The sequence below is a fragment of the Petromyzon marinus genome, chromosome 31, assembly GCF_048934315.1.
Source record: "Petromyzon marinus isolate PM22_M1 ecotype Great Lakes invasive population chromosome 31, UKy_Petmar_22M1.pri1.0, whole genome shotgun sequence".
In the NCBI taxonomy this organism is placed as follows: Eukaryota; Metazoa; Chordata; class Hyperoartia; order Petromyzontiformes; family Petromyzontidae; genus Petromyzon; species Petromyzon marinus.
The window spans coordinates 2,689,034-2,715,591 of record NC_133697.1 but is presented as its reverse complement, the minus strand read 5'-3'; the positions used below and the strand labels follow the sequence as shown (position 1 = coordinate 2,715,591).

General features: G+C 58.4%; 4 protein-coding genes and 1 pseudogene across 4 annotated transcripts in view; all 5 read right to left on the bottom strand.

Annotated features, from left to right (window-relative positions):
- Positions 1 to 10,050: 10,050 nt before the first annotated feature.
- On the bottom strand, positions 10,051 to 10,473 carry LOC142929425 (histone H2A-like). Its single transcript, XM_076070845.1, has one exon. It carries the CDS (start codon positions 10,444 to 10,446, stop codon positions 10,066 to 10,068), a length of 381 nt encoding a protein of 126 aa, XP_075926960.1. The 5' UTR covers positions 10,447 to 10,473; the 3' UTR covers positions 10,051 to 10,065.
- A 7,000-nt stretch (positions 10,474 to 17,473) lies between these two features.
- LOC142929424 (histone H3-like) lies at positions 17,474 to 18,293 on the bottom strand (annotated as a pseudogene).
- A 349-nt stretch (positions 18,294 to 18,642) lies between these two features.
- Positions 18,643 to 19,689, bottom strand: LOC142929423 (histone H2B 1.1-like). The gene has a single exon (XM_076070844.1). It carries the CDS (start codon positions 19,673 to 19,675, stop codon positions 19,274 to 19,276), a length of 402 nt encoding a protein of 133 aa, XP_075926959.1. The 5' UTR covers positions 19,676 to 19,689; the 3' UTR covers positions 18,643 to 19,273.
- A 253-nt stretch (positions 19,690 to 19,942) lies between these two features.
- On the bottom strand, positions 19,943 to 21,063 carry LOC142929422 (histone H4-like). The gene has a single exon (XM_076070843.1). The coding sequence runs from the start codon at positions 21,042 to 21,044 to the stop codon at positions 20,733 to 20,735; it is 312 nt and encodes a 103-aa protein (XP_075926958.1). The 5' UTR covers positions 21,045 to 21,063; the 3' UTR covers positions 19,943 to 20,732.
- Positions 21,064 to 22,783: 1,720 nt separating this feature from the next.
- Positions 22,784 to 26,558, bottom strand: part of LOC142929421 (histone H2A-like) — a 30,200-nt gene continuing 26,425 nt past the window's right edge. The window contains exon 2 of the mRNA XM_076070842.1: positions 22,784 to 22,948. Coding sequence (XP_075926957.1) covers positions 22,801 to 22,948 — 148 coding nt within the window. The 3' untranslated portion in view covers positions 22,784 to 22,800. The remainder of the gene's footprint in view (positions 22,949 to 26,558) is intronic.

Here is a 26,558-nt window from a genome sequence, read left to right as displayed (position 1 = left end):
GCCACCCGCCCCTATTGGTCACCTCGTGCACGCGCTAAAAATAGCCGTATTAATGATCCCGTATGTACCCGTGCGAGTCTACCGTCGCTCACCACGTGCACGTGCAAAAAATAGACCAGCTGCGGCGCAGGCGCTGGCGTGGGTAAGGAGCTTCTATGCAGCCTCATTCGCCCCCCCCCCCCCCCCCCACGCTCAATTTACTAAGTAATATTCGCGCGTCAATCCTCGGCACACTACGGGCGATAATGCCTGTGCGTTAATTCCCGAGCGCAAACACGTGGGAAAATACACACTCGCGCGCAAACACTGGGCACAATGACGCACGAACTTCGGTCGGGTACGCACACACTGGCCGCCTCAATAGAGTTATTCGCGCGCAAATCTTCATTTTACGATGAGAAGACTCACACCGCCATGCGCTCTTCCCACCTCGCAGACACCACACGACAAGGTTATTGATCACTAACAGTTTAATCTCGGCGGGTCCGAGGCTAAATATTATGTAGCCCGGAGTCAATATTAGTAGAATAACTAACCTGTTCCCGACGGTCTAAGACCCAATCTGTCCCGCCTATTTCGAATTAACCTCCTTAGGCTTTTACGCTTAAATCCCAACTCTCTCTTTCGTACTTGTGGTGCCACAGCAGCGAAGCCGCTCCGTAGGAGCTGTGCCTGCAACTGTGATGCCGCAGCAGCGTAGCCGTCTCTTGGGACCAAACTTCACGGTTTCCTGTGACCAGGGAATTGGGCGACCTCCCCCGAGGCTAACTCGCACCGCGGCGCCGTGACTTTGGTTGTAATTGTTAGGGTCCCCGGCCCCAGGGATCTCTCCTGCCTGCGACCCTGTCCGCGAAGTACCGACGCTCCCAGACTCTCCACTAGTGTGGGAGCTGCCGCCGCCGCACTCCTCCCCGGGCGGGGAAAGGTCGTCGCGCTCCTGTTCCCCCCCCTGTGCCGTCCCCCCCCGAGTCTGGGTTTCCTGCCGGTGAGGCATCACCCTCGACCGCCCTGGGACCCGCTAGCGCTTCGCCGGCACCCAAACGCGACGCTCCCCGCCCGCGCCGTCCCACGCACCAATCACACGCGGGTAACAGGGGGTCAAAGGTCGGAGGGTAAGCGACGTCGTTCTTGCTCACTCCGGCGATTGGGGGGATTGGATTAAACGGGTTTAAAGGGCTATGCGATGGGCATGCGTGCGAGATGGGTATCCGCTCGCAACGTGGGAGTCCACAGCCGACGGTTTGTAGCGCACACACTCCACGCGGCGCCGCTCCACACACGCGGCGACCACCGAGAACAGCAAGCGCACCCACGCTTCCACTCTCTTTCCATACCCTCGCAAAAACCACACCAGTCCGTTATGTAACCGCCGACGATTTATTCCACCGCGTCGGCGAGCCCTTATTTAACCGAGTCAGTCGGGATCAGCGGGGCAGGACCAATCTATCTCTCGATAGTCGGCACTACTCTCTACCTGTCCTTCTCCCCTTTACCCTCTCCGGTTTTCCTCTTAAGCTAAGTCCCAACTCTCTCTTTCTCTCTCTCTCTTATTCACAGTTCGTCGTCACTGCCGGCTGGTCCTCGCGGCGCGTCGATACGTCCCACGGACGTTCGCGCAGCTGGGCTCGGGAGTTGACGGGCCTGGGGTTGACTCGTGTAGCCAGAGAACCTTTTTCCTTCGCCCTCACTCGCTTTATTCTTTCTACATCAAAAGAGCTACCTGGTGCCGACTCGCGGGCCAATCAGCTCGCTGGGATCACCCGCCAATCGGTAGGCCCATCTGTATCCCAGCATCCCCCGGGCCGTTGCTTTCAGCGACGTCCGCATCTAAATTTACCTGCTCAGCGGCCATCCAGCCAGAGGGCGACCCTGCTTTCTCGCCGATCGTGGCTCTGCCCTCCCCCCTACCTGCCCTGCCGACCCGTGTGCGTGAGGTGCGTACTAACCGCGGTGGCGGGGCAGCCCCGCCGTGAACATGTCATTTCTACTCAAGTCACGGCGCCACGGTGTGTATTAGCGTCGGGGGAGACCGTCCAATTCCCTGGCCGCAGGAAACCGTGAAGATTATCCCTTTACGAGGGCTTCTGGGTGAAAACCTGTCGGCCAGGGTGTCTCCCCACGCGCTCTAATGGTGGGGGGAGTGCGTGCGTGTGTGTTCCGGTGGGGGGGCGTGGGGAGGTGGTGGGGTGGAGCAATGTCGGCCTCGTCGCTCGGGGCGACGAGATCGCAGGTGGGCCGCCCGCTGATCGGCTCCGTGGCGGCGGCATCACATAACCCCCCGAGGTGCCAGTCCCCGTCCCAGGTTGACTGGAGCACCTCGCCTGGGCCGCGCCCACGAGGTAGCGCTGCGGGGTCCGGGGGATCCGCCCGGACCTCGTGGCTGGCCTCGGGGGAGGTGGCTCCGTCCTCGGGGTTTCCTGCGGCGGTCTCCTTCTCCACTCCAGCGGCTCCTTCTGTCCCTCGGCACCTGGGGGCTGGGGGACAAACTCCGCGGCAGCGGGGTTTAAGGTGCGGCGTCCGCGCCGTCCTCTGGTGGGGCCGGGACGCCTCGGGGCTGGGGGCCCGGCGGGGCCCATGTAGTGCGCGAGGCCCCCGAGCACGGATGGCGCAGGGGCACCGGGATTTCGCGGTACTCGGGCGGCGAGGTTCTCCCTCGCCAGGGCTGCCCTCCATGGTTTTAAGCGGCGGACGTTAACCACCGTTTCTCGGCCCCTCTCTCCACCCTGGATTAATACCGTCCAGGGAGAGATCTGCCGTACCACGGTCCAGGGTCCCCGCCAGTAGGTGGTCAGCTTCCCCACCTGTAAGGCCCCGACGCGAGGGGTGTGTAGCCACACCTTGGTGCCTGTCAAGAAAAGGGGGGGCTCCACGCGGGGTCGGGTGCTCTGCTCCTGTCGCCGATGCGCGGCCTCCCCTTGCGGGTAGGCCCGGTCCCGTACCCCTCGTAGGGTCTCCATCAGATGCTCCACGGGGCGACTCCCTTCCTCCGTTTGGGGTGGAGGAATGCCGAACAGCAAGTCTGTGGGTAGACGAGACTCACGACCAAACATCATTAGGAACTGGGTTTGTCCCGTCGATGTGTGCACCGTGGTGTCGTAGGCGAACAGGGCGTAGGGGAGGTGTTCGTCCCAATCCCGTTGATTTGCGGCCGCCATACGCTTGAGCTTTCTGGCCAGAGTCTGATTCATACGCTCAACCATACCGTTCGCCTGGGGGTGGTACGCCGTGGTTCGGTTTTTCTGGATTCCGAACTCCCGGCACAGCGCCTGAAACAACTCGGCCTCGAACTCGCTACCCTGGTCGGTAAGGACTCGCTCCGGGATCCCGTGCTTAAGTACATAGTGCTCCACGAACGCCCGGGCCACTACCAGGGCCGTTTTATCAGGGATGGCCATCGCCACGGGGTAGATGGTGAAGTATTCCACCCCTACGAGGATATAGCGGTTGCCCCGGTGGGATCGTGGGAACGGCCCCTGGAGATCAATGCCGACCAGCTGGTTCGTCCGACTGACGCGGAACGGCCTTAGGGGTACCTGGTATCGTGCCGGTTTCGGTCCGCACTGCTGACAAGCGCGGCAGCCCTGTACCCAGGCGGCCACATCTTGCGTCAATTTGGGCCAGAGATAATGGCGACGCAGAGTCTCCCGAGTGCGCCGTTCCCCGTCATGGCCCCCAAGCGTGTGGTCGTGTACCAGCCGTAGCAGCTGGGGTCGCACCTGGGCGGGAACACAGATGCACCCGGCTGGCCGGCCTCGGTTAACTCCCGTACCACCCCGTTCTGCACACACAACCGGGCATACAAACCGCTCCAGGGCCCTGGTAGGGTGCTTTTCTCCTCCCGCAGGGCCGCTTCCACCGCCGCAAGATCCGGATCCCGCTGCTGGGTCTGCCTCAGCTGATCGTCGTTCAGGCCTGGGAAGGCGCAGCCGACGTCCTCCTGGATCCGTCCGATCGGGGCGGGGTGGTCCGCTGGGTCCCGAGTCATGGGCCCTGCGCTCGCCGGGCCGTCGACTGGGTCCGCGCCTCCACCTGTGGGGGTCTCTGTGGCGCATACCGCACTCTCTCTCGCTGGGGGGGGGTTAGGTTCAGCGGGTTCCCGGGGGTCCGTTGCCTGTCGGCAACGTCCCCCCGTGAAGCACGGGCAGGCCTTCTCCGCCCTTGTCTCAGCACACACCGCGGGTCGCCGTGATAATGCGTCCGCGTTTGCATGCGTCCGCCCCGCCCGGTACTCAATCTGCAGGTTGGACTCCTGCAGCTGCGCCAGCCATCGGGCCATCTGCCCCCGCGGTTCCTTGAAGGTGAGGAGGAACTGCAGAGCATAATGGTCCGTGCGCACCAGACATTTCCTGCCGTACAAATACGGCCGAAACTGTTTACACGCGAAGATCACCGCGTACAATTCCTGACGGGTCACACAGTAGTTCAGCTCGGCCCCGCTCAGGGTCCGGCTGGCCTACGCAATCACCCGTTCCATTCCTTCCTGCACCTGCGACAACACCGCACCCAGCCCGCTGCTGCAGGCGTCGGTGTCCAAAATAAAGTCGGTGGTAAAATCAGGGAAAGCCAGTGTGGGGGTGTGTGTGAGGTGGTCTTTGAGGGTGGTGAAGGCCGTCTGGCAGGCCTCCGTCCACTGATAGGGGTTCTTGGGGGAAGTGAGTTGGGTGAGTGGGCGTGCAATCTCGCTGAATCCCTTTACAAATCGACGATAATAGGTGGCGAGCCCCAAAAATGATCTTATCTCCGTCAGGTTTCTTGGCTGTGGCCAATCCACTACGGCGCGTACCTTGTCCGGATCGGTGCGCACCCCCGCCTCGCTGACACGATGTCCGAGGTACCCCACCTCGCGCTGTGCGATGTAACACTTACGCGGCTTGAGCTTGAGATGAGCCGCTCGCAGTCGCTGGAACACCTCCCGTAACCGGGACCAGTGCTCAGACAAAGATCTACTGAACACGATCACATCATCCAGGTAAATCAGGCATTGCTCCCACTGCAAGCCCCGCATCACCAACTCCATCAGCCGCTGGAACGTCGCGGGCGCGGTGGTGAGCCCGAACGGGAGAACTCGAAACTCGAATAGTCCCATCGGGGTGGTGAATGCGGTTTTTGGCCGATCCTCCTCCGTCATCTCCACCTGCCAGTACCCGGACGCGAGATCGAGGGTAGAAAAATACCACGCTCCGGCGAGGCTGTCAAAGGTGTCGTCGATACGCGGTATGGGAAAGGCGTCGCCGAGGGTGACTGCGTTTAGTTTGCGGTAATCGACGCAAAAACGGGTTGACCCGTCCTTTTTCGTTACTAGTACCACCGGGGCAGACCAGGGGCTCGATGAGGGCTGAATTATGTTATCGCAGAGCATGTCCCTGACCGCCTATTTGATCTGGGCTTGTTCGGGTGCGCCCACGCGGTACGCGGGGAGCTTAATGGGTCGGGCGGCCCCGGTGTCGATTTGGTGCTTTACGAGATCTGTGCGACCCACGTCCGAATCGTGTTCGCTGAACACGTCGGCGTACTCCCGCAGTAACCCACGTAGCTGATCGGCCTCTCCCTTGGGGAAATCTGCCCAAGGTACGTGTACCGCGTCAAGAAGGGGGACGACCTCGGCGTGGGGAGTCGGGCCGACTCGCCAGGCCAGGTCCTGGTGGTCCTCGGGGCGACCGGGGTCCTCCGCCCAGAGTGCGAATACCGAGTTTCAGGAGTGGCGGGCGTGTAGGGGGTGCACGGTGGCTACTGTGGTGCGCCGTCGCAGTATTGCCGGGGTGCCGTGGGGTTTAAACACACGCATAAACAATCGCCCCCCATCGGCATTTACCAACGTGGCTGACCCCACAACCCCGTATCGTTTTGCCAACTCCGGGTGAGGAGTTAGCATTACCTCCCCCGATGGTCGGTGCGCGGGGTCGGTGGAGGGTGTCGCCACAGGCACCAGCATCTCGGCGAGCGGCCCGATGGTGACGGCCGTCGTCAGGGTAGCGGCCACGGGTGTGAAGCGGGGGCGATTCGGCTCCCGTCCCAGGAATGGAATCCGTTCCCCACTGCCTTCCACGGTGGCGCATCTCTGTCGGGGCTGCACGTTGAGCCCCAGCATTTCCAGGAGGTCGGTACCTGCGATACACTCGTGGCACAGCACACTCGAGACGCAGACCTCCTGGGTGCACACCTGGTGGCCTATGCGGACCTCCAGGGTGGCCCTCCCCAGGAGCCCCATTCCGGCTCCACTCGCCGTGTGCAGTGCGCGGTCCGGGGCCTGCAGGTGGCTCACGTCAACCCCGATCGCGCTGCAGTGCGCCGCGCTCAAAAGCGAGGCCACCGCCCCCGTATCCAGCAGGATCTGGGTACGCATTCCGTTAACCTGCCCTTCCACCAGCGACGTGGCCCCCGTGATTCCTGCCACCAGCTCCCGTAGCCAGTCGCCAGGAGTCACCGCATCCACGGGCGTTGTCGCTGGAACCTGTGTGAAGATCACTCGCTCGCCATTATTCCCATTGTCGTGGATATGTGTCGGGACCGCGTCGATTGCACCCCTAGGTGGTCCATTCTCTAGGGGGCGTTGGCGTTTAACCCTTCAGCATATCTAGCGCGGGCGATCTGAGGGCAGTCTCTCACGAGATGCCCCTGACGGCCGCACATATAACACGCCCGGGGGGGGGGGGGTGGCGGCTCTATAGTGGGCACCCTGCCCGCTCCCTCTCCCCCAACGGCGCCGCTGCCCAGACTCTGCTTCTAGTCGGGCTACCCTCCCAGCTAGCCCTCCCACCATGGAGCGCAGCTCTCCCATCTCGGACTGGATGGTCCCGACGGAGGACTGCAGCTTGGTCATACTTCGGTCAATTTTGTCCTCCATCCCCCCGATGCTGGTCTGTATCCCGGCTACCCATCCGGGTACTGTCTTCCGGGGTCTCGGGGGCTCCCTTGCCTGTCCCCTTGTCGCGATGGCAAGCTCCTCTTCCTCCTCGTCGGAGAGTAAGCTCGCCACGGCGCACTCCCGTACCCGCCCTTGGGGCTGCGTGCGCTCACCGGAGCAACGACCCGGGGATGCTTCTCACATTTACGCTTCTCACATTTACGTGCGCGCTCGACAAGGGCGTCGAAGGGGAGGCGCGCCCCGTCTACATTTGGTTGCCACCACGGGGTATGCATCAAATATCGCTGTACCTTCCCGGCGGCGAGGTCATCAATTATTTTCGCCTCATAATCCGGGTGCGCGATCCGGGTTAGTGCGCGCACGTCCTCGGCATAATCTCGCAAATCCTCACCGGGTTGGCGGCGGCGCGCCTCTAAGGCCGCCTTGTGCCTCCTCCTCATCATGCGTGCCGAAGCATAGTTCAAGCCGGCGCATTAATTCCCCCCCCCTGGGTTTGTGCGCTTGTGGGCAAAGCCTCTACAAAGTCGGCTGCCCGCCCATCCAAGTGCATCTCCAGCTGCTGCAACGCCTCCGCGTCCGTCCAGCCATTAAAATTCTTCACACCTCTGATGCTGCGGGCAAACAATTTCCATGACGGAATCTCCTTGCCCGTGAACGTGCATTTTATCTTAGCCTGGGGTGGGGCGCCTCTCTCCCTTGGGGGTGCGGGGGATCGTACCACCTCTGACACCATTATGTTAGGGTCGTCGGCCCCCGGGATCTCTCCTGCCTGCGACCCTGCCCGCGAAGTACCAACGCCCCCAGACTCTCTGCTAGTGTGGGAGCTGCCGCCGCTGCACTCCTCACCGGGCGGGGAAGGGTCGCCGCGCTCCTGTTCCCACCCCTGGGCTGTCCCCCCGCGAGTCCGGGTTTCCTGCCGGTAAGGCATCACTCTCGACCGCCCTGAGACCCGCTTGCGCTTCGCCGGCACTCGAATGCGACACTCCCCACCCGCGCAGTCCCACGCACCAATCACACGCGGGTAACAGGGGGTTAGAGGTCGGAGGGTAAGCAGCGTCACTCGTACCCACGCCGGCGATTGGGGGGATTGGATTAAATGGATTTAAAGGGCTATGCGATGGGCAGGCGTGCGAGATGGGTATCCGCTCGCAACGTGGGAGTCCGCAGCCGAGGGTATGTAGCGCACGCACCCCACGCGGCGCCGCTGCACACACGCGGCGACCACCGCTAAAAGCAAGCGCACCCACGCTTCCACTCTCTTTCCACACACTCGCAAAAACCACACCAGTCCGTTATTGGATCGCCGACGATTTATTCCACCGGGTCGGCGAGCCCTTATTTAACCGAGTCAGTCGGGATCAGCCGGGCAGGACCATCTATCTCTCGATAGTCGGCACTATACTCGACCTGTCCTTCTCCACTTAACCCTCTCAGGTTTTCTTTTAAAGCTAAGACCCAACTCCCTCTTTCTCTCCCACTCTTACTCACGGTTCGTCGCTACTGTCGGCTGGTCCTCGCGGCACGTCGATACGTCCCACGGACGTTCGCGCGGCTGGACTCGGGAGTTGACGGGCCTGGGGTTGACTCGAGCAGCCAGAGCGCCTTTGCCCCTCGCCCTGACCCGCGTTATTCTTTCTACATCAAAGGGGCTACCTGGTGCCGACTCGCGGGCCAATCAGCTCGATGGGATCCCTCACCAATCGGTAGGCCCATCTGTATCCCAGCATCCCTGGGCCGTTGCTTTCAGCGACGTCCTCATCTAAATTTACCTGCTCAGCGGCCATCCAACCAGAGGGCGACCCTGCTTTTCCGCCGCTCGTGGCTCCACCCTCCCCCCTACCTGCCCTGCCGACCCGTGTGCGTGAGGTGCGTACTAACCGCGGTGGCGCGGCAGCCCCGCCGTGAACATGTCATTTCTACTCAAGTCACGGCGCCACGGTGTGTGTTAGCGTCGGAGGAGACCGTCTTATTCCCTGGCCGCCGGAAGCCGTGAAGATTATCCCTTTACGAGGGCTTCTGGGTGAAAACCTGTCGGCCAGGGTGTCTCCCCACGCGCTCTAATGGTCGGGGGAATGCGTGCGTGTGTGTTTCGGTGGGGGGGGGGGGGGGTGGTGAGGTGGAAGCAGTGTCGGCCTCGCCGCTCGGGGGCGGCGAGCTCGCAGGTGGGCCACCCGCCGATCGGCTCCGTGGCGGCGGCATCACAAGAGCACCGGTCGGGGGAGAGTGGCGGGAAATCTGAGGCACCTGATTGGACGGGAGGCCAGTGGATTAGCGCCGATTTATCTTTGATGTAGAGGACTTTAAAAAAATAGGAGAGAAGGTAGGGATAGAGTTAGTTCCTATTGTACTCAAGCCAGGCTCGGGCCCGTCGACTTCCCAGCCAGTCGAACGTCCGTGTGACGAGTCGAAGTGCAGCGAGGATCCGACCCATCATTTCAAGGAGTACGCAAGCAATCTGTTGATGGAATTTATTGTGTAAGGGATCTGCGAGCCACCCTTACGCACATGCACCACCCAGACACGACATCTCCGCTCTCAGGAACACGCACCAATCACACGCGTGGGAATAAGCTGGACGGATCAGGGGTTAAAGGGCAAATGACGTCACCAGGTTCAGAGGCGTACCAGACGTGGATGTGTATTGGGAGCAAGGGCCGGAGAGGTTAAAGGGGGCTGTGGGACGCGTGTTAGGGGTTGGTTTGGAACGGGTGTTGCTGTGCGTTGGTGAATTCAAGCAGTGTTTCAACTATTCTACGACTCCTCTTCATTTGTTTGAAGGGGAGAAAAGTACCAAGGTGTTCATAACGATGCAAAAAAAAACCTCGAAGTCCTACGCTACTTATGTCACGTGTGAATCATTCATTATAACTCAATACAGTAGTAAATTATTCATTGTGAAGGAGTTGTAGAATGGTTAAAGCACTTATTTATTGCACCAACGCACAGCAACACACGTCCCATGTTTTATGATTGATGCAATGTTGGAATGCTGCTCAAACACCGTTCCTAAATTAGAGAAAAGGTGGTATCTATAATGAGCAGAGCATTCGATTAATTGCGAGTTATTTGGGACGAGGGCCACGAGACGACGGTGTCCTCACTAATAACACAACCCCTGTGTACGACTGAACGAGCTCTTTGCAAGCAAGTGGGTGGCTCTGAAAAGAGCCGTTGTTGTGGTGATAGAGGCGGCGGCGCGTTCACTTCTTTGCCTGAGAGGTCTTCTTGGGCAGCAGCACGGCCTGGATGTTTGGCAACACACCGCCCTGGGCGATGGTCACGCCGCCCTCGAGCTTGTTCAGCTCCTCGTCGTTGCGCACGGCGAGCTGCAAGTGTCGGGGGATGATCCTCGTCTTCTTGTTGTCGCGGGCGGCATTGCCAGCCAGCTCGAGGATCTCGGCAGAGAGGTACTTGAGCACGGCTGCCAGGTAGACGGGAGCTCCAGAGCCGACCCGCTGGGCGTAATTGCCCTTGCGGAGCAGCATGTGAACACGGCCCAAGGGGAACTGCAGGCCTGCGCGGGAAGAGCGGGACTTTGCCTTTGCGCGAGATTTGCCACCGGTCTTGCCGCGTCCTGACATGGTTAGGGGACCGAGAATACTAAAAGCACTGGGGTCTAAGCAAGAACGAGTTGTGATGATCATCCACACCCCCTTGAGCGACTTTTATAGCTGAGAAGAGGATCGTAGAGCGCGTCGCTGCTGAATGGCTCCTCTCGGTCGGTCCCGCCTTCTCCTGAGAGACCAATGAAAAGCCGGGACGCGAGGATTCGATGTTGACTTTAAACAGGTTCCTGCAGGGTGGGCTGGTAGGAACATTGGAATTTTGCGCAATTTTATTTTTACACCCCAACAGCACGAGATTTCAATTCGTTAAATTATTGAAAGGGGACGGACGGACGGACACAGTAATCTATTGCAGGCTGGTACACTCAGTTTACAACTTCGTTCCTACCAGTATTATATATATATATCCATATATATAATATTTATGCGGACACATCTTAGGAATGAAACAATGCGATACACGTACTTAATAGGTTCAAGTATTAAGCATGATAGAGTTAACCGTAAACAAATTCAGCAGCAAGCTGATTCCGCCACTATCAATGTATTATTTATAATCATGATTTGAGTGGCATCATTGGTTATAAGAAATCATTGTGATAGCCTTGAGCTCATGATTGATATCCCACGCGCCTATACGGTATATATATTAATTTAACCCCCTCTTCGGGCAATGCCTAAAAATATATGTGCGTGAATAACTCAAGTCTCTTAGTTTGCAAAATGCGAACGTATTTTCAGCTTGAGTTTTAAACAGCGTTTAATAGTTCATGTATTTCACTGAAATCAGCCGTTCACTGTACATTATGTAGACATGGTTTCACAACGCTTAAATACAACACGGACTTGTGATATTGCAAAATATGAGCAGAGGGGTATAGAAAATGAACTTGGTCGCTTAAGCCTTACGACTCGTGATAGCCGTGGCTGGCAAACGAAGGTCGCCGTAAAAGGCATGCGGACTTTAAAGGACTGTGGGGGCTACCCGTTGAGCACCTGATGGGGCGGAGGGACACCGAACAGCAGATCTGTAGGCAGGCGAGACTCGCGACCAAACATCAGTAGGAACGGGGTCTGTCCCGTGGAGGTGTGTACTGTGGTGGCGTAGGCGAACAGCGCATAAGGGAGGTGTTCGTCCCAGTCCCGTTGATTCGTGGCCGCCATGCGTTTAAGCTTCCCCGCTAGGGTCTGGTTCATTCTCTCTACCATCCCATTTGCCTGGGGGTGATACGCCATAGTTCGGTCCTTCTGGATCCCGAACTCCCGGCACAGTGCCTGGAATAGTTCTGCCTCGAACTCAGTACCCTGGTCAGTAATGACCCGTTCGGGGATCCCGTGCTTCAGTACGTAGTGTTCCACGAACGCTCGGGCCACTACGAGGGCTGTCTTATCAGGGATGGCTACCGCTACGGGATAGCGTGTGAAGTATTCCACCGCTACAAGAATATATCGGTTGCCAAGGTGGGATCGCGGGAATTGCCTCTGCAGGTCTTTTCCGACCAACTGGTTCGTCCGGCTGACGCGGAACGGCCTCAGGGGTACCTGGTATCGCGCCGGTTTCGGCCCGCATTGCTGACACTCGCGGCAGCCCTGCACCCAGGCGGCCACGTCTTGTGCCAACTTGGGCCAGAGATACTGGCGGCGCAGGGTTTCACGAGTGCGCCGTTCTCCATCATGGCCCCCGAGCGGGTGGTCGTGCACTAATCTCAGCAGATGGTGTCGCATCTGGGCGGAGACGCAGATGCACCCCGGCTGGCCGGCTTCGGTTAGCTCCCGTACCACCCCGTTCTGCACGCACAATCGGGCATACAAACCACTCCAGGGCCCTGGTAGGGTGTCCTCTTTCTCCCGTAGGGCCGCCTCTACCGCCGCTAGATCTGGATCCCGCAGCTGGATCCGCCTCAGCTGCTCGTCGTCCAGGCTCGGGAAGGCACAGCCGACGTCCTCCTGGATCCGATCGGGTGGGGTTGAGCGACCCGTCGGGCCCCCTGGTGAGGGCTCCGTGTCCGCCGAGTGGTCCTCCGGGCCCCTGGTTCCTCCTAACGGGGTCTCTGTGGCACATACTGCACTGTCTCTCACCGGGGGAGGGTTAGTCTCGGTGCGCCCCTGGGGGTCCACCACCTGCCGGCAACGGCCCCCCGTGAAGCACGGGCAAGCCTCCTCCGCCCTTGTCTCGGTGCCCACCGCGGGCCGCCTCGACAGGGCGTCCGCGTTTGCGTGCGTGTGCCCAGCTCGGTACTCTATTAGCAGGTTGTACTCCTGCAGCTGCGCCAACCACCGGGCCATCTGCCCCCGCGGTTCCTTGAATGTAAGGAGAAACTGCAGGGCATAATGGTCAGTGCGTGCCCGACATTTCCTGCCGTACAAATACGGTCGGAACTGTTTACACGCGAAGACCACGGCATACAGTTCTTGACGGGTCACGCAATAATTCAGCTCAGCCCCACTCAGGGTTCGACTGGCATATGCGATGACCCGCTCCGTCCCCCCCTGCACCTGTGACAGCACCGCGCCAAGCCCGCTGCTGCAGGCATCGGTGTCTAAGATAAAATCCGTGGTGAAATCGGGGAAAGCGAGGGTAGGGGTGTGGGTTAGGTGGTCTTTGAGGGTGGTGAAGGCCGTTTGGCAGGCCTCCGTCCATCGATAGGGGTTCTTAGGGGAGGTGAGTTGGGTGAGGGGGCGTGCAATCTGGCTGAATCCCTTAACAAATCGACAATAATAGGTGGCGAGTCCCAAGAATTACCTGATCTCCGTTAGATTTATGGGCCGTGGCCATTCCACTACGGTGCGCACCTTTTCCGGATCGGTGCGCACCCCCGCCTCGCTGACTCGGTGTCCGAGGTACCCTACCTCTTGCTGCGCAATGTAGCACTTACGCGGCTTCATCTTGAGATGGGCGGCTCGTAGTCGCTGGAACACCTCTCGCAACCTGGACCAGTGCTCGGACAGAGATCTGCTGAACACTATCACGTCGTCCAGGTAAATCAGGCACTGTTCCCACTGTAGGCCCCGCATTACCAACTCCATCAACCGCTGGAACGTCGCGGGCGCGTTAGTGAGTCCGAACGGCAGCACTCGAAACTCGAACAGCCCCATCGGGGTGGTGAACGCGGTTTTCGGCCGATCCTCCTCTGCCATCTCCACCTGCCAGTACCCGGACGCCAGATCGAGGGTGGAAAAGTACCGTGCTCCTGCGAGGCTGTCAAAGGTGTCGTCGATGCGCGGTATGGGGAAGGCGTCGCCAAGGGTGACGGCGTTCAATTTTCGGTAATCAACGCAGAATCGGGTCGACCCGTCTTTTTTCGTCACTAGTACCACTGGGGCAGACCAGGGTCTCGTCGAGGGCTGAATTATGTTATCGTGTAGCATGTCCGCGACTGCCTCCTTGATCTGGGTCCGTTCGGGTGCGCCCACCTGGTATGCGGGGAGTTTGATCGGTCGGGCTGCACCTGTTTCAATTTGGTGCTTAACAAGGTCTGTTCGGCCTACATCTGAATCGTGCTCACTGAACACGTCGGCGGACTCCCGTAACAACTCGCGCAGCTGATCGGCCTCCCCCTTAGGTAAATCTGCCCAAGGCACATGTAACGCATCATGCAGGGGAGCGATCTTGGCCCGGGGGGTTGGGCCGACCCGCCAGGCCAGATCCTGGTTGTCCGCGGAGTGGCCAGGGTCTTCCGTCCAGAGTGCAAACACCGAGTCGTTAGAGTGGCGCGCGTGCAGGGGGTGTATGGTGGCTACTGTGGTGCGTCGTCGTTGCATCGCCGGGGTACTGTGTGGGTTAAACACCCGCATGAACAGTCGGCCCCCATCTGCGTTTACCAGCGTGGCTGACCCTACGACTCCGTACCGCGCTGCCAACTCCGGGTGAGGAGTTAGCATTACCTCGCCCGATGGTCGATGTGTGGGGTCGGCGGAGGGGGTTGCCACTGGCACCAGCATCTCGGCGAGCGGCCCGATGGTGACGGCCGACACCAGCGTAGCGGCCACGGGTGTGAAGCGAGGGCGATTCGGCTCGGGTCCCAGGAATGGGATCCGCTCCCCGCTGCCCTCCGCGGTGGCGCATCGCTGGCGAGGCTGCACGTTGAGCCCCAGCTTTTCCAGGAGGTCCGTTCCTGCAATACACTCATGGCATAACACACTCGAGACGTAGAATTCCTGGGTGCACACCTGGTTTCCGAGACGGACCTCGAGGGAGATCCTTCCCAGCAACCCCATCCCGGCTCCGCTCGCTGTGTGCAGCGCGCGATCCGGGGCCTGCAGGCGGCTCACGTCAACCCCGAGCACGCTGCAGTGTGCGGCGCTCACGAGCGAGGCTACGGCCCCCGTGTCCAGTAGGATCCGGGTGCGCTGCCCGTTCACCTGTCCTTCCACCAACGACGTGGGCCCCGTGATTCCTGCTACCAGCTCCCGCAGCCAGTCGCCCGTCCTCACCGCGTCCTTGGGTGTTGTGGTTGGAACCTGTGTGGAGGTCACTTGCTCACCATTATTATTACCGCCGTTTTGTTTCGGGACCTCATTGATTGCACCCCTAGGTGGTCCATTCTCTAGGGGGCGTTGGGGTTTTAACCCTGGTGCCTTTCTAGCGCGGGCGATCTGGGGACAGTCCCTCACCAGATGCCCTTGCTGGTCGCACAGGTAAGATGCTCGGGGAAGGGCGGCAGCCCCGTAGGAGCCTCCCTGTCCGCTCCCTCTTTCCCCTCCCATATGCCGCTGCCCAGACTCCGCCTCTAGTCGGGCTACCCTCCCGGCCAGCCCTCCCACCTCGGTCTGAACCGTCTCCACCGTAGTCTGCAGCGCAGTTATATGTGCCCGAACTTGGGTTACCTTGTTGTCCACTTGGGTTATTCTTTCACCTACTTGGGTTACCTTGTTGTCGATCCCCCCGATGCCCGCCTGTATCCCCGCTACCCATCCCGGGGTTGTCTCGCGGGATGCGGGAGGCTCCCTTTCCCGATCCCTTACCGTCCTGGTGAGCTCCTGTTCCTCCTTTTCTTCCTCGGTGGGCAGACTTGCGATGGTGCGCTCCCGTCCCAGTCCTCGGAGCTGTGCGCGTTCGCTAGAAATTCTTTCACATTTGCGCGCACGCTCGACAAGGGCGTTAAAGGGGAGGCGCGTACAGTTCATGTCTGGCTGCCACCACGCCGTGCGCGTTAAGTATCGCTGGATTTTCTCTGCAGCCAGCTCCTCAATCACTTCCGTTGTGTACCCCAGGTGTGCGATCTTTGTTAGCTCGCGCACATCCTCGGCATAATCGCGCAGGTCCTCGCCGGGTTGGCGACGGCGTGCCTCTAAGGCCGCTTTTGCCTCCTCATCGCACGTACCGAAACGCAGATCAAGTCGGCGCATCAGCTCCTCTAGCTGTGTCTACGCGATAGCGGGTAGGGCTTCCACAAAATCGGCTGCCCACCCATACAGATTCATATTAAGTTGACGTAACGCCTGTGTGTCCGTCCACCCATTAATTTCCTTAGCCCCTAGGACGTTGCGGGCAAATGCTTTCCACGAAGGTGTACCCCGGCCGGTGAATATATGTCTTATTTTCGCGTGGGGTAACGCGGGGGTTCGTACCGCTTCTGACGCCAAACTGTGGGGGCTACCGTCCCACCCCATCACTGAATTGTCGGGGCCGCTGCCCACCGACTCCCCCGTTCCACTCACACCGCTACCCCATGGCTGCTCCGTCAGGTCCAGACTAACGACCCCTAAAGTCTCGCCCCCCTGTACCTCTGCCTGGGATGTCGACCGCGTTTGCATAGTTTAATTAGCGGCTCGTACGCTCCGCGCTTGCGATGCGTTACACTGTGCAAAGGCGGGGTGGGGCTGTAAGCGCGCTCGCCAGTAAATCTCCGTACCGCCCATAAACAAACAGGCGCGGCACGTGTTTCCCTCCCACCCGCGCTCCACGTGTGCCGACAATAACAAACACGCCCCTACCCTCTGCCCGTAAACAGACCAATCGCACACGAAGGGGTTGGAGCCGGGGGACGGGCGGGCGGCGTTTCTGCCGTGCGCGCGCCGCTGATTGGGGACGCTCGCTTGGCTCTGAGTTAAAGGTCCCGCTCAAACAGTCGCGCGAATACGCGCGCGCTCGACGCTCTAACTCGCTATCTCGCGACCAGACCCGTGTGCGGGTGCGTGACCGCGGCACCGCCACCCAGGTACGCGATCGCTAAGCACTATGGTGGGCAATCGTGCGGGCACGTAAACACCCCACGCTTCGTCTCGAGGTGCACAGCCGCGCATACACGTAGACACCCAGCGCACACTGCCCTCCACTTCACACTCCCAAAAAACCACGCAACACAGTTTTTTCCCCCCACTAGCGAATTTTATTTACCTGTGATGGTATGGTCAGTGGACGCTAATCTATCCCTCGGAGGTCTACGAGTCGATTTCCCCTACCACTCGCCCCGCTCTCTATCCTGGATGTAAAACGGCTGAACTTACGCCTCTCTCACTCGTACTTACTTCTCCCCGATGTACTGACCGCTGTGAGGGAATGAGGCAACGAGCCTGTCGATGCTGGAGTACGTCTCACGGACGTCTTGGATGGCTGACTCTCCTGCTCCTCGGACCGCGATGATCTTGAACCAGAAGAACCCCCTTGCTACCCCAATCCCCCTCCTTTTTATCCTACCTTCAACAAAGGGATTTTTGCTCTTTCCGACCCTTGGCCTCCCATCCAATCAGGGGCTCGGATTCTCCCGCCCTTTCGATGTCCGGATCCCAGCTCAGATGACGTCGCCGCAGTGATCTCACCGACGTCCGCTCTCTGTTCTCCCGCTACCAGTCCACTGACCCGTGCATGTGTGAGGCTCCACTCGCGGTGGTTCGATGGCCCTTGCCGCGACCATGCAACTTTAATATCAGGTCGCGGCGCCGCAGTGCATGTCAGCAACAGGGGGGAAGATCGCCCAATTTCCCGGCCGCAGGAAACCATGAAGTTCGATCCCACTAGGGACTTCTGGACAAAAACCTATCAGCCGGGTGACCTCCCCTCCTGACTCTACGTGGGGCGTGTGTGCGTTCGTGTGGGGGGGGGGGGGCGGGGTGGTGAGGCTGTGCAGCGTCGGCGTCGACATCCCCCGGTGGCGGCTTTGCGGCGGTGGGCACGACCTCGGCAGAGTGGCCCTGCTGCAGCGGCCTCACGACTGTGCAGGGGCCAAAACGCGGACGTCTGAGAAGGCACCGGCCCCGGGAGAGGGGCGGGAAATCCGCGGCATAGGTGATGGCGCCGCGGTAGTGCGCGCAGTTCCGTTGGAGCGGCTCCGCTGCGGCGGCACCACAGGACACACAAGTTAGCTTTTTCTTGCGAAAATGGTGAATCTGAAAAGAGCCTTTGTGTTGTGCTTTGAGGGCCGAGCTGGGCGATCAAGTGCGCTCGCCACGAATGCGGCGGGCGAGCTGAATGTCCTTGGGCTTGATGGTGACGCGCTTGGCGTGGATGGCGCACAGGTTGGTGTCCCCGAAGAGCGCAACAAGGTACGCTTCGCTGGCCTCCTGCAGAGCCATGACAGCGGAGCTCTGAAGCGCAGGTCGGTCTTGAAGTCCTGCGCGATCTTCCTGACGAGGCGCTGGAAGGGCAGTTTGCGGATGAGCAACTCGGTGGACTTCTGGTAGCGGCGGATCTCGCGCAGAGCGACGGTGCCGGGCCTGTAGCGGTGAGGCTTCTTGACGCCGCCCGTGGCCGGAGCGCTCTTTTGGGCTGCCTTTGTGGCGAGCTGCTTGCGTGGAGCCTTGCCGCCCGTGGACTTACGAGCCGTCTGCTTGGTGCTAGCCATGGCTTGGTGAGAGCAAAAATATTCTCACAGGCGGGGAGAAGGCGGCTTATGTAGCGCAGAGCGTGCGCTCACTGGTCAGCGGAGTCATGACGTGCGAAGGGGCGCGTGCTGGTTGGTTGGCAGCGTGCACTGATCTCGAGTCGTGAACTCTTCTTAATAAACAAAATGTGCCTAGTTTGTATCATTTCAGAATGCCGCATCACAATGCAGTAGTACCTTTGAGCGCCGTTGATGTCTTTAACGGATTTTCTTTTCTCAAGCAAAAACCTTTCCAAAAACAACTTTACAGTGCTCTGCATCAATCTAAATAAAGTGAAGAAACTGCACTTTATTGGAAACAATAATACGCAAAAATGCCGGAAAGAAGTGATCACAGGGATATATATATCTATTATCTTGGCATTGAGATGATCATCAGTTATACTGCACGAGTCATTCATGCTAGGCGCTTACTTTTATATATACGTGCAAAATGTTAGTTCGTGGCCGAAAATACATTTAAACTAGATTGTATTTCACTTCTTGTAATAAATCAAAATCACGATCACTGAAGTATAAATTCGCCCCATGAGAAATTGTCGCCTATTCCAATATCGCGTTCACACTATGCTTTGCCGTGACACCCAGGAATTAAATATATTGCATTGCAAGGTTATGGCGCCACATATCCAATGTTATATCTGGATCGGCTGCAGATGAAATCAATGGTGAATATGTGGCATAAATATTGTGATTGCTTTTTTTCACGTGGGTACAGGTAAAAATGCGCTGGATCTCTCCATTTCACTCAATGAACGATGTCCGCGTGAACTGAGAGCGGGGCCGCTGCTGCATTCGGCAGCAGCAGACGGCGCCTCGCGTCACCGCGAGTACCGAGCGCCCGGCTGTGACTCCAGCCCGGTCTACGCTGATGATAAATCGGCGCTTAACGTCAAAACCCTGGACAAGTACTCTATGTTTGAAGTTTCGTCCTGCGCTCCTGCTAACACTGGCACAAGCAGGTTCGGAGATGTGGGTGGCTCTGAAGAGCATTTGTAATTAATGGTTGAGTTGAGGCTTCACTTGGAGCTCGTGTACTTGGTGACGGCCTTGGTGCCCTCCGACACGGCATGCTTGGCCAGCTCGCCGGGGAGCAGCAGTCGCACTGCGGTCTGGATCTCCCGAGAGGTAATGGTGGAGCGCTTGTTGTAGTGCGCCAAGCAGGACGCCTCGGAAGCGATGCGCTCGAAGATGTCGTTGACGAACGAGTTCATTATGCTCATGGCCTTGGACGAGATGCCGGTATCGGGGTGCACCTGCTTCATCACCTTGTAGATGTAAATTGCGTAGCTCTCCTTCCTGCGGTGGCGTCGCTTCTTGCCATCCTTGTGCGTAGTCTTGGTCACGACCTTCTTGGAGCCCTTCTTGGGGGCAGGAACCTTTGCCGGCCCAGCGCTCTTTGATGCGGGAGGATCGGGCATGTCGACGCGTACAGCTGTAGCACGTCAGAAAGGACGAGAACAAGTGTGCTTGTAGGGCGTGCGTTGATCTCCTTTTATAGTAGGCGAGATGCAAATCAGAGGATCGTAGTGCGCGGCGCTGCGGAGTGGCTCTTTCAGTACCATCCCTTTCCATCAGCATCCAATGAGAAACGCGGAAGCGATGTTCACTTTAATATCGTTATTTTTTTTACTGCAAAAAAGACTTGTGAATATAACACAACGTAATGTCCAAACATGTATATTAGTGAATGGAAGCCATGGCATTGCTTTTGTTTTAAAAAGGATGACTAGAAAACCCAATACAGTATAGTGTTTTTTTTGCGTGGCTTTTTTATTGCTTCTTTTTTTTGTTTCACAACTCGTCTAATAGAGCACGGGCGTTTGCTGAACGCAATTTGGAAAAAATACAAGCACTCGGTGTAGAAAAATAACTTCGCTGTTGTGCTGTATTTTACGGGTGGATATTAGCATTCTGGCGCGCTCCGTCAATTAGGACGAGTGTGCTGTAAGATTGTGGCGCCAAATGCTCTACGTAATATCGGAATCGGCTGTAGCTGAAAATAATTCACGCAAAAATACCAGAAATGTGTACTGTATTAACGCGTTCAAGAATTGCGCCTTGTTAAATGTGACGTATCTTGAATATTGTGATTTCTTCATTCATTTGGAAGCAGATGAAGATTAGCTAACTCAACCAGCAAAGGATCTCTGCGTGAACCTCAGTTCTCAGTTTAATTTATTTAGTAAAGCCCTGTGAGCCATTCGGCTCTTGAATCGGGTGCAACCACAACACGCAAAACACATGAACAAGAAAACATCGTAACCGAGCAGAGCGGCAGCAGACGGCACTTAGAGCCACCGCGCGTCCACGAGAAGAGCCCGGTCCACGCTCACGAGGAATTGGCGCGCAACAACCCATTAATAAAGTGTTTCTTTCGTGAACGGTTTGGTAACACTGGCGCGCAAGCAGTTTAGAAGAGGTGGGTGGCTCTGAAAAAGAGCCTTTGGGTTGGTTTAGTGTGCGAGAGATGGGCACTCAGCCTCCGAAGCCGTAGAGAGTGTGACCCTGGCGCTTGAGGGTGTAGACCACGTCCATGGCGGTGACGGTCTTGCGCTTGGCGTGCTCCGTGTAGGTGACGGCGTCACGGATGATGTTCTCAAGGAAGACCTTCAGGACGCCGCGGGTCTCTTCGTAGATGAGGCCCGAGATGCGCTTCTCACCGCCGCGGCGAGCGAGGCGCCGGATGGCGGGCTTGGTGATTCCCTGGATGTTGTCGCGCAGCACCTTACGATGGCGTTTTGCGCCTCCCTTACCGAGCCCCTTACCGCCTTTCCCGCGTCCAGACATGGCGACTAACTCTGCTACTGCTGACAAAGCTCGCGAGAAATGGCGCGCCCATCCTGCAGCAGCCGCATTTATACCCGGAGCGTTGTGACGTCAAAGACCACCTCTGCCCTCCGCGATGGCTCCGCCTTTAAGCTCTGACCTTTAACTCTGTGACGAAGTAAACCATCCACCGTCGTCAATAACACTTCCTTAAAATGTATGAGACGTTTCGGGCAATGACCCTTCTTCGAAGCACTCTGTAATGATTTCGGCACACACGCAGCGAACGCGAGAGGGACGCGATCTGTTGCAAGATTGCACGTGGAGTGAATAAGGTCTTGTTTACAAGTAGAACAAGATGAACTGACTTTTAAATCGTGTGCAGCTAATCGGCTTCCAAAACAATAGTTGAGTGAATGTCAACAACTAGTCCCAAAGTAAGAAAGTCATTTAATAATAGGGTTTTTTCCCCTTTTTTATTGCAACAAAACTGAAACCTTATTACAAGGATTCATGTATGCATTAACCTGCAGTCGAAATGCAAACAAAAAACATACTATGATAATATATAAAACATTTTGGTACTGGCAAAGGAGGTCTAATGATGAAGATAAGAAAGAAATTGCAAAAACAATGCGATAATTACGAATGTAAATTATTTTTAATTGAGAAGTTTAGATGGTGCACTGCAATTTTTACAAAACAAAAAAATAGTGAAAAGGCGGAACGAGCGAAAGGAGGCAAATTGAGTAAAGCTGTCTGGAATCAATACATTTTTAGACTAAATACCATATTTGGCACCAGTAACATGATGACGGAATGAAGACGTGCAACATAATCAAAATTGGAGTTTCGTCAAGAATGCATCGATTTTGAATCTGGATTTAGATTAGAATCGGCAGCGAGAATGCGGACGTCGCTGAGATTACTCTGCACTCAGTTCGAGTGAGGGAGCTGCCACCTGCCTCGCCTGTGTTTATGATGCCTGCTTTCGGGCTCGATTACTCCCATCACATCAATGCTTAAAACACATCGAGTGGTTAAATGTCGTCAAGTTAATTTGGCGAATGTACGTAACTTATCCAATCTACACATCCTCACGACTGCACCAACCGTCGAGCTCCTTGATCAGGGCCGAGGCACGGCGAGCAACCATCGCCACGCCGTAAATGGGTTTGACTTACAGAATATGGCACGCATTCAGCTTCAATGTAATACACTGTCAGGTGTTAACGATTAACTAATTGAAGCGCAGCAACATCTGGTTCACTTTTTGAACTAAGTGGGTGGCTCTGAAAAGAGCCGTTAGGGTGGAGGGAATCGCGCATCGTCCGATCGGATTCACTTTTTTAGCGCAGTCCCTTTTAAGCCCTCCATCGCTCATTTCCGAAAAAAAACTTCGGTCAATTCGGGCGCGTGTACAGTAAGGTGATGGCGTCAAATAGCCTATGTAATCTGACCGCTCAAAAATAACGTTTTTTTTCTGAAAAAGACAATACTTTCTTAAAATACTAACGCCCTCAATTAATTCTAAAACATGTTTTATGATTGATGCAATGTTGGAATGCTGCTCAAACACCGTTCCCAAATTAGAGAAAAGGGGTATCTATAATGAGCAGAGCATTCGTTTAATTGCGAGTCATTTGGGACGAGGGCCACGAGACGACGGTGTCCTTACTAATAACACAACCCCTGTGTACGACTGAACGAGCTCTTTGCAAGCAAGTGGGTGGCTCTGAAAAGAGCGGTTGTTGTGGAGGTAGAGGCGGCGGCGCGTTCACTTCTTTGCCTGAGAGGTCTTCTTGGGCAGCAGCACGGCCTGGATGTTTGGCAACACACCGCCCTGGGCGATGGTCACGCCGCCCATGAGCTTGTTCAGCTCCTCGTCGTTGCGCACGGCGAGCTGTGTTAGGGTCGTCGGTTCCCTGGATCTCTCCTGCCTGCGACCCTGTCGGCGAAGTACCGACGCCCCCAGACTCTCCACTAGTGTGGGAGCTGCCGCCGCTGCACTCCTCACCGGGCGGGGAAAGGTCGCCGCGCTCCTGTTCCCCCCCCTGTGCTGCCCCTCCCCCCGAGTCCGGGTTTCCTGCCGGTGAGGCATCACCCTCGACCGCTCTGGGACCCGCTAGCGCTTCGCCGGCACCCGAACGCGACGCTCCCCGCCCGCGCAGTCCCACGCACCAATCACACGCGGGTAACAGGGGGTTAGAGGTCAGAGGGTAAGCGACGTCGTTCGTACCCACTCCGGCGATTGGGGGGATTGGATTAAACGGGTTTAAAGGGCTATGCGATGGACATGCGTGCGAGATGGGTATCCGCTCGCAACGTGGGAGTCCGCAGCCGACGGTTTGTAGCGCACACACCCCACGCGGCGCCGCTCCACACACGCGGCGACCACCGCGAACGGCAAGCGCACCCACGCTTCCACTCTCTTTCCACACCCTCGCAAAAACCACATCAGTCCGTTATGTAATCGCCGACGATTTATTCCACCGGGTCGGCGAGCCCTTATTTAACCGAGTCAGTTGGGGTCAGCGGGGCAGGACCAATCTATCTCTCGATAGTCGGCACTACACTCTACCTGTCCTTCTCCCCTTTACCCTCTCCGGTTTTCTTCTTAAGCTAAGTCCCAACTCTCTCTTTCTCTCCCTCCCTTACTCACGGTTCGTCGTCACTGCTGGCTGGTCCTCGCGGCGCGCCGATACGTCCCACGGACGTTCGCGCGGCTGGACTCGGGAGTTGACGTGCCTGTGCTTGACTCGAGAAGCCAGATAACTTTTTCCCTTCGCCCTGACCCGCTTTATTCTTTCTACATCAAAGGGGCTACCTGGTGCCGACTCGCGGGCCAATCAGCTCGCTGGGATCACCCGCCAATCGGTAGGCCCATCTGTATCCCAGCATCCCCCGGGCCGTTGCTTTCAGCGACGTCCGCATCTAAATTTACCTGCTCAGCGGCCATCCAGCCAGAGGGCGACCCTGCTTTCCCGCCGCTCGTGGCTCTGCCCTCCCCCCTACCTGCCCTGCCGACCCGTGTGCGTGAGGTGCGTACTAACCGCGGTGGCGGGGCTGCCCCGCCGTGAACATGTAATTTCTACTTAAGTCACGGCGCCACGGTGTGTGTTAGCGTCGAAGGAGACCGTCCAATTCCCTGGCCGCAGGAAACCGTGAAGATTATCCCTTTACGAGGGCTTCTGGGTGAAAACCTGTCGGCCAGGGTGTCTCCCCACGCGCTCTAATGGTGGGGGGAGTGCGTGCGTGTGTGTTCCGGTGGGGGGGGGGTGGGGAGGTGGTGGGGTGGAGCAATGTCGGCCTCGCTGCTCGGGGCGGCGAGATCGCAGGTGGGCCACCCGCCGATCGGCTCCGTGGCGGCGGCATCACATAGCCCCCCGTGGTGCCAGTCCCCGTCCCGGGTTGAATGGAGCACCTCGCCTGGGCCGCGCCCACGAGGTATCGCTGTGGGGTCCGGGGGATCCGCCCAGATCTCGTGGCAGGCCTCGGGGGAGGTGGTTCCGTCCTCGGGGTTTCCTGCTGCGGTCTCCTTCTCCACTCCAGTGGCTCCTCCTGTCCCTCGGCACCTGGGGGCTGGGGAACAAACTCCGCGGCAGCGGGGTTTAAGGGGCGGCGTCCCCGCCGTCCTCTGGCGGGGCCGGGACGCCTCGGGGCTGCGGGCCCGGAGGGGCCCATGTAGTGCGCGAGGCCCCCGAGCACGGGTGGCGCAGGGACACCGGGATTTCGCGGTACTCGGGCGGCGAGGATCTACCCCGCCGGGGCTGCCCTCCATGGTTTTAAGCGGCGGACGTTAACCACCGTTTCTCGGCCCCTCTCTCCACCCTGGATTAAGACCGTCCAGGGAGAGATCTGCCGTACCACGGTCCAGGGTCCCCGCCAGTAGGTGGTCAGCTTCCCCACCTGTCCGGCCCCGACGCGAGGGGTGTGTAGCCACACCTTTGTGCCTGTCAAGAAGAGGGGGGGCTCCACGCGGGGTCGGGTGCTCTGCTCCTGTCGCCGATGCGCGGCCTCCCCTTGCGGGTAGGCCTGGTCCCGGACCCCTCGTAGGGTCTCCATCAGATGCTCCACGGGGCGACTCCCTTCCTCCGTTTGGGGTGGAGGAATGCCGAACAGCAAGTCTGCGGGTAGACGAGACTCACGACCAAACATCATTAGGAAAGGGGTTTGTCCCGTCGATGTGTGCACCGTGGTGGCCTAGGCGAACAGGGCGTAGTGGAGGTGTTCATCCCAATCCCTTTGGTTTGCAGCCGCCATACGCTTGAGCTTTCCGGCCAGAGTCTGATTCATACGCTCAACTATACCGTTCGCCTGGGTGTGGTACGCCGTGGTTCGGTCTTTCTGGATTCCGAACTCCCGGCACAGCGCCTGAAACAACTCGGCCTCGAACTCGCTACCCTGGTCGGTAAGGACTCGCTCCGGGATCCCGTGCTTAAGTACATAGTGCTCCACGAACGCCCGGGCCACTACCAGGGCCGTTTTATCGGGGATGGCCACCGCCACGGGGTAGCGGGTGAAGTATTCCACCGCTACGAGGATATAGCGGTTGCCCCGGTGGGATCGTGGGAACGGCCCCTGGAGATCGATGCCGACCAGCTGGTTCGTCCGACTGACGCGGAACGGCCTTAGGGGTACCTGGTATCGTGCCGGTTTCGGTCCGCACTGCTGACAAGCGCGGCAGCCCTGTACCCAGGCGGCCACATCTTGCGTCAATTTGGGCCAGAGATACTGGCGACGCAGAGTCTCCCGAGTGCGCCGTTCCCCGTCATCGCCCCCGAGCTGGTGGTCGTGTACCAGCCGTAGCAGCTGGGGTCGCACCTGGGCGGGAACACAGATGCACCACGTCTGGCCGGCCTCGGTTAACTCCCGTACCACACCGTTCTGCACACACAACCGGGCATACAAACCGCTCCAGGGCCCTGGTAGGGTGCTTTTCCCCTCCCGCAGGGCCGCTTCCACCGCCGCCAGATCCGGATCCCGCTGCTGGGTCTGCCTCAGCTGCTCATCATTCAGGCCCGGGAAGGCGCAGCCGACGTCCTCCTGGATTCGTCCTATCGGGGCGGGGTGGTCCACTGGGTCCCGAGTCGTGGGCCCTGCGCTCACCGGGCGGTCGACTGGGTCCGCACCTCCACCTGTGGGGGTCTCTGTGGTGCATACCGCACTCTCTCTCGCCGGGGGGGGGGGGGGGGGTTAGGTTCAGCGGGTTCCCGGGGGTCCGTTGCCTGTCAGCAACGTCCCCCCATGAAGCACGGGCAGGCCTCCTCCGCCCTCGTCTCTGCACACACCGCGGGTCGCCGTGATAATGCGTCCGCGTTTGCATGCGTCCGCCCCGCCCGGTACTCGATCTGCAGGTTGTACTCCTGCAGCTGCGCCAGCCATCGGGCCATCTGCCCCCGCGGTTCCTTGAAGGTGAGGAGGAACTGCAGAGCATAATGGTCCGTGCGCACCCGACATTTCCTGCCGTACAAATACGGGCGAAACTGTTTACACGCGAAGATCACAGAGTACAATTCCTGACGGGTCACACAG

Excerpts from the sequence above, each read along its gene's own strand:
- LOC142929425 (XM_076070845.1), bottom strand. The coding sequence starts at position 10,446 with ATGTCAGGACGCGGCAAGACCGGTGGCAAATCTCGCGCAAAGGCAAAG.
- LOC142929423 (XM_076070844.1), bottom strand. The coding sequence starts at position 19,675 with ATGCCCGATCCTCCCGCATCAAAGAGCGCTGGGCCGGCAAAGGTTCCT.
- LOC142929422 (XM_076070843.1), bottom strand. The coding sequence starts at position 21,044 with ATGTCTGGACGCGGGAAAGGCGGTAAGGGGCTCGGTAAGGGAGGCGCA.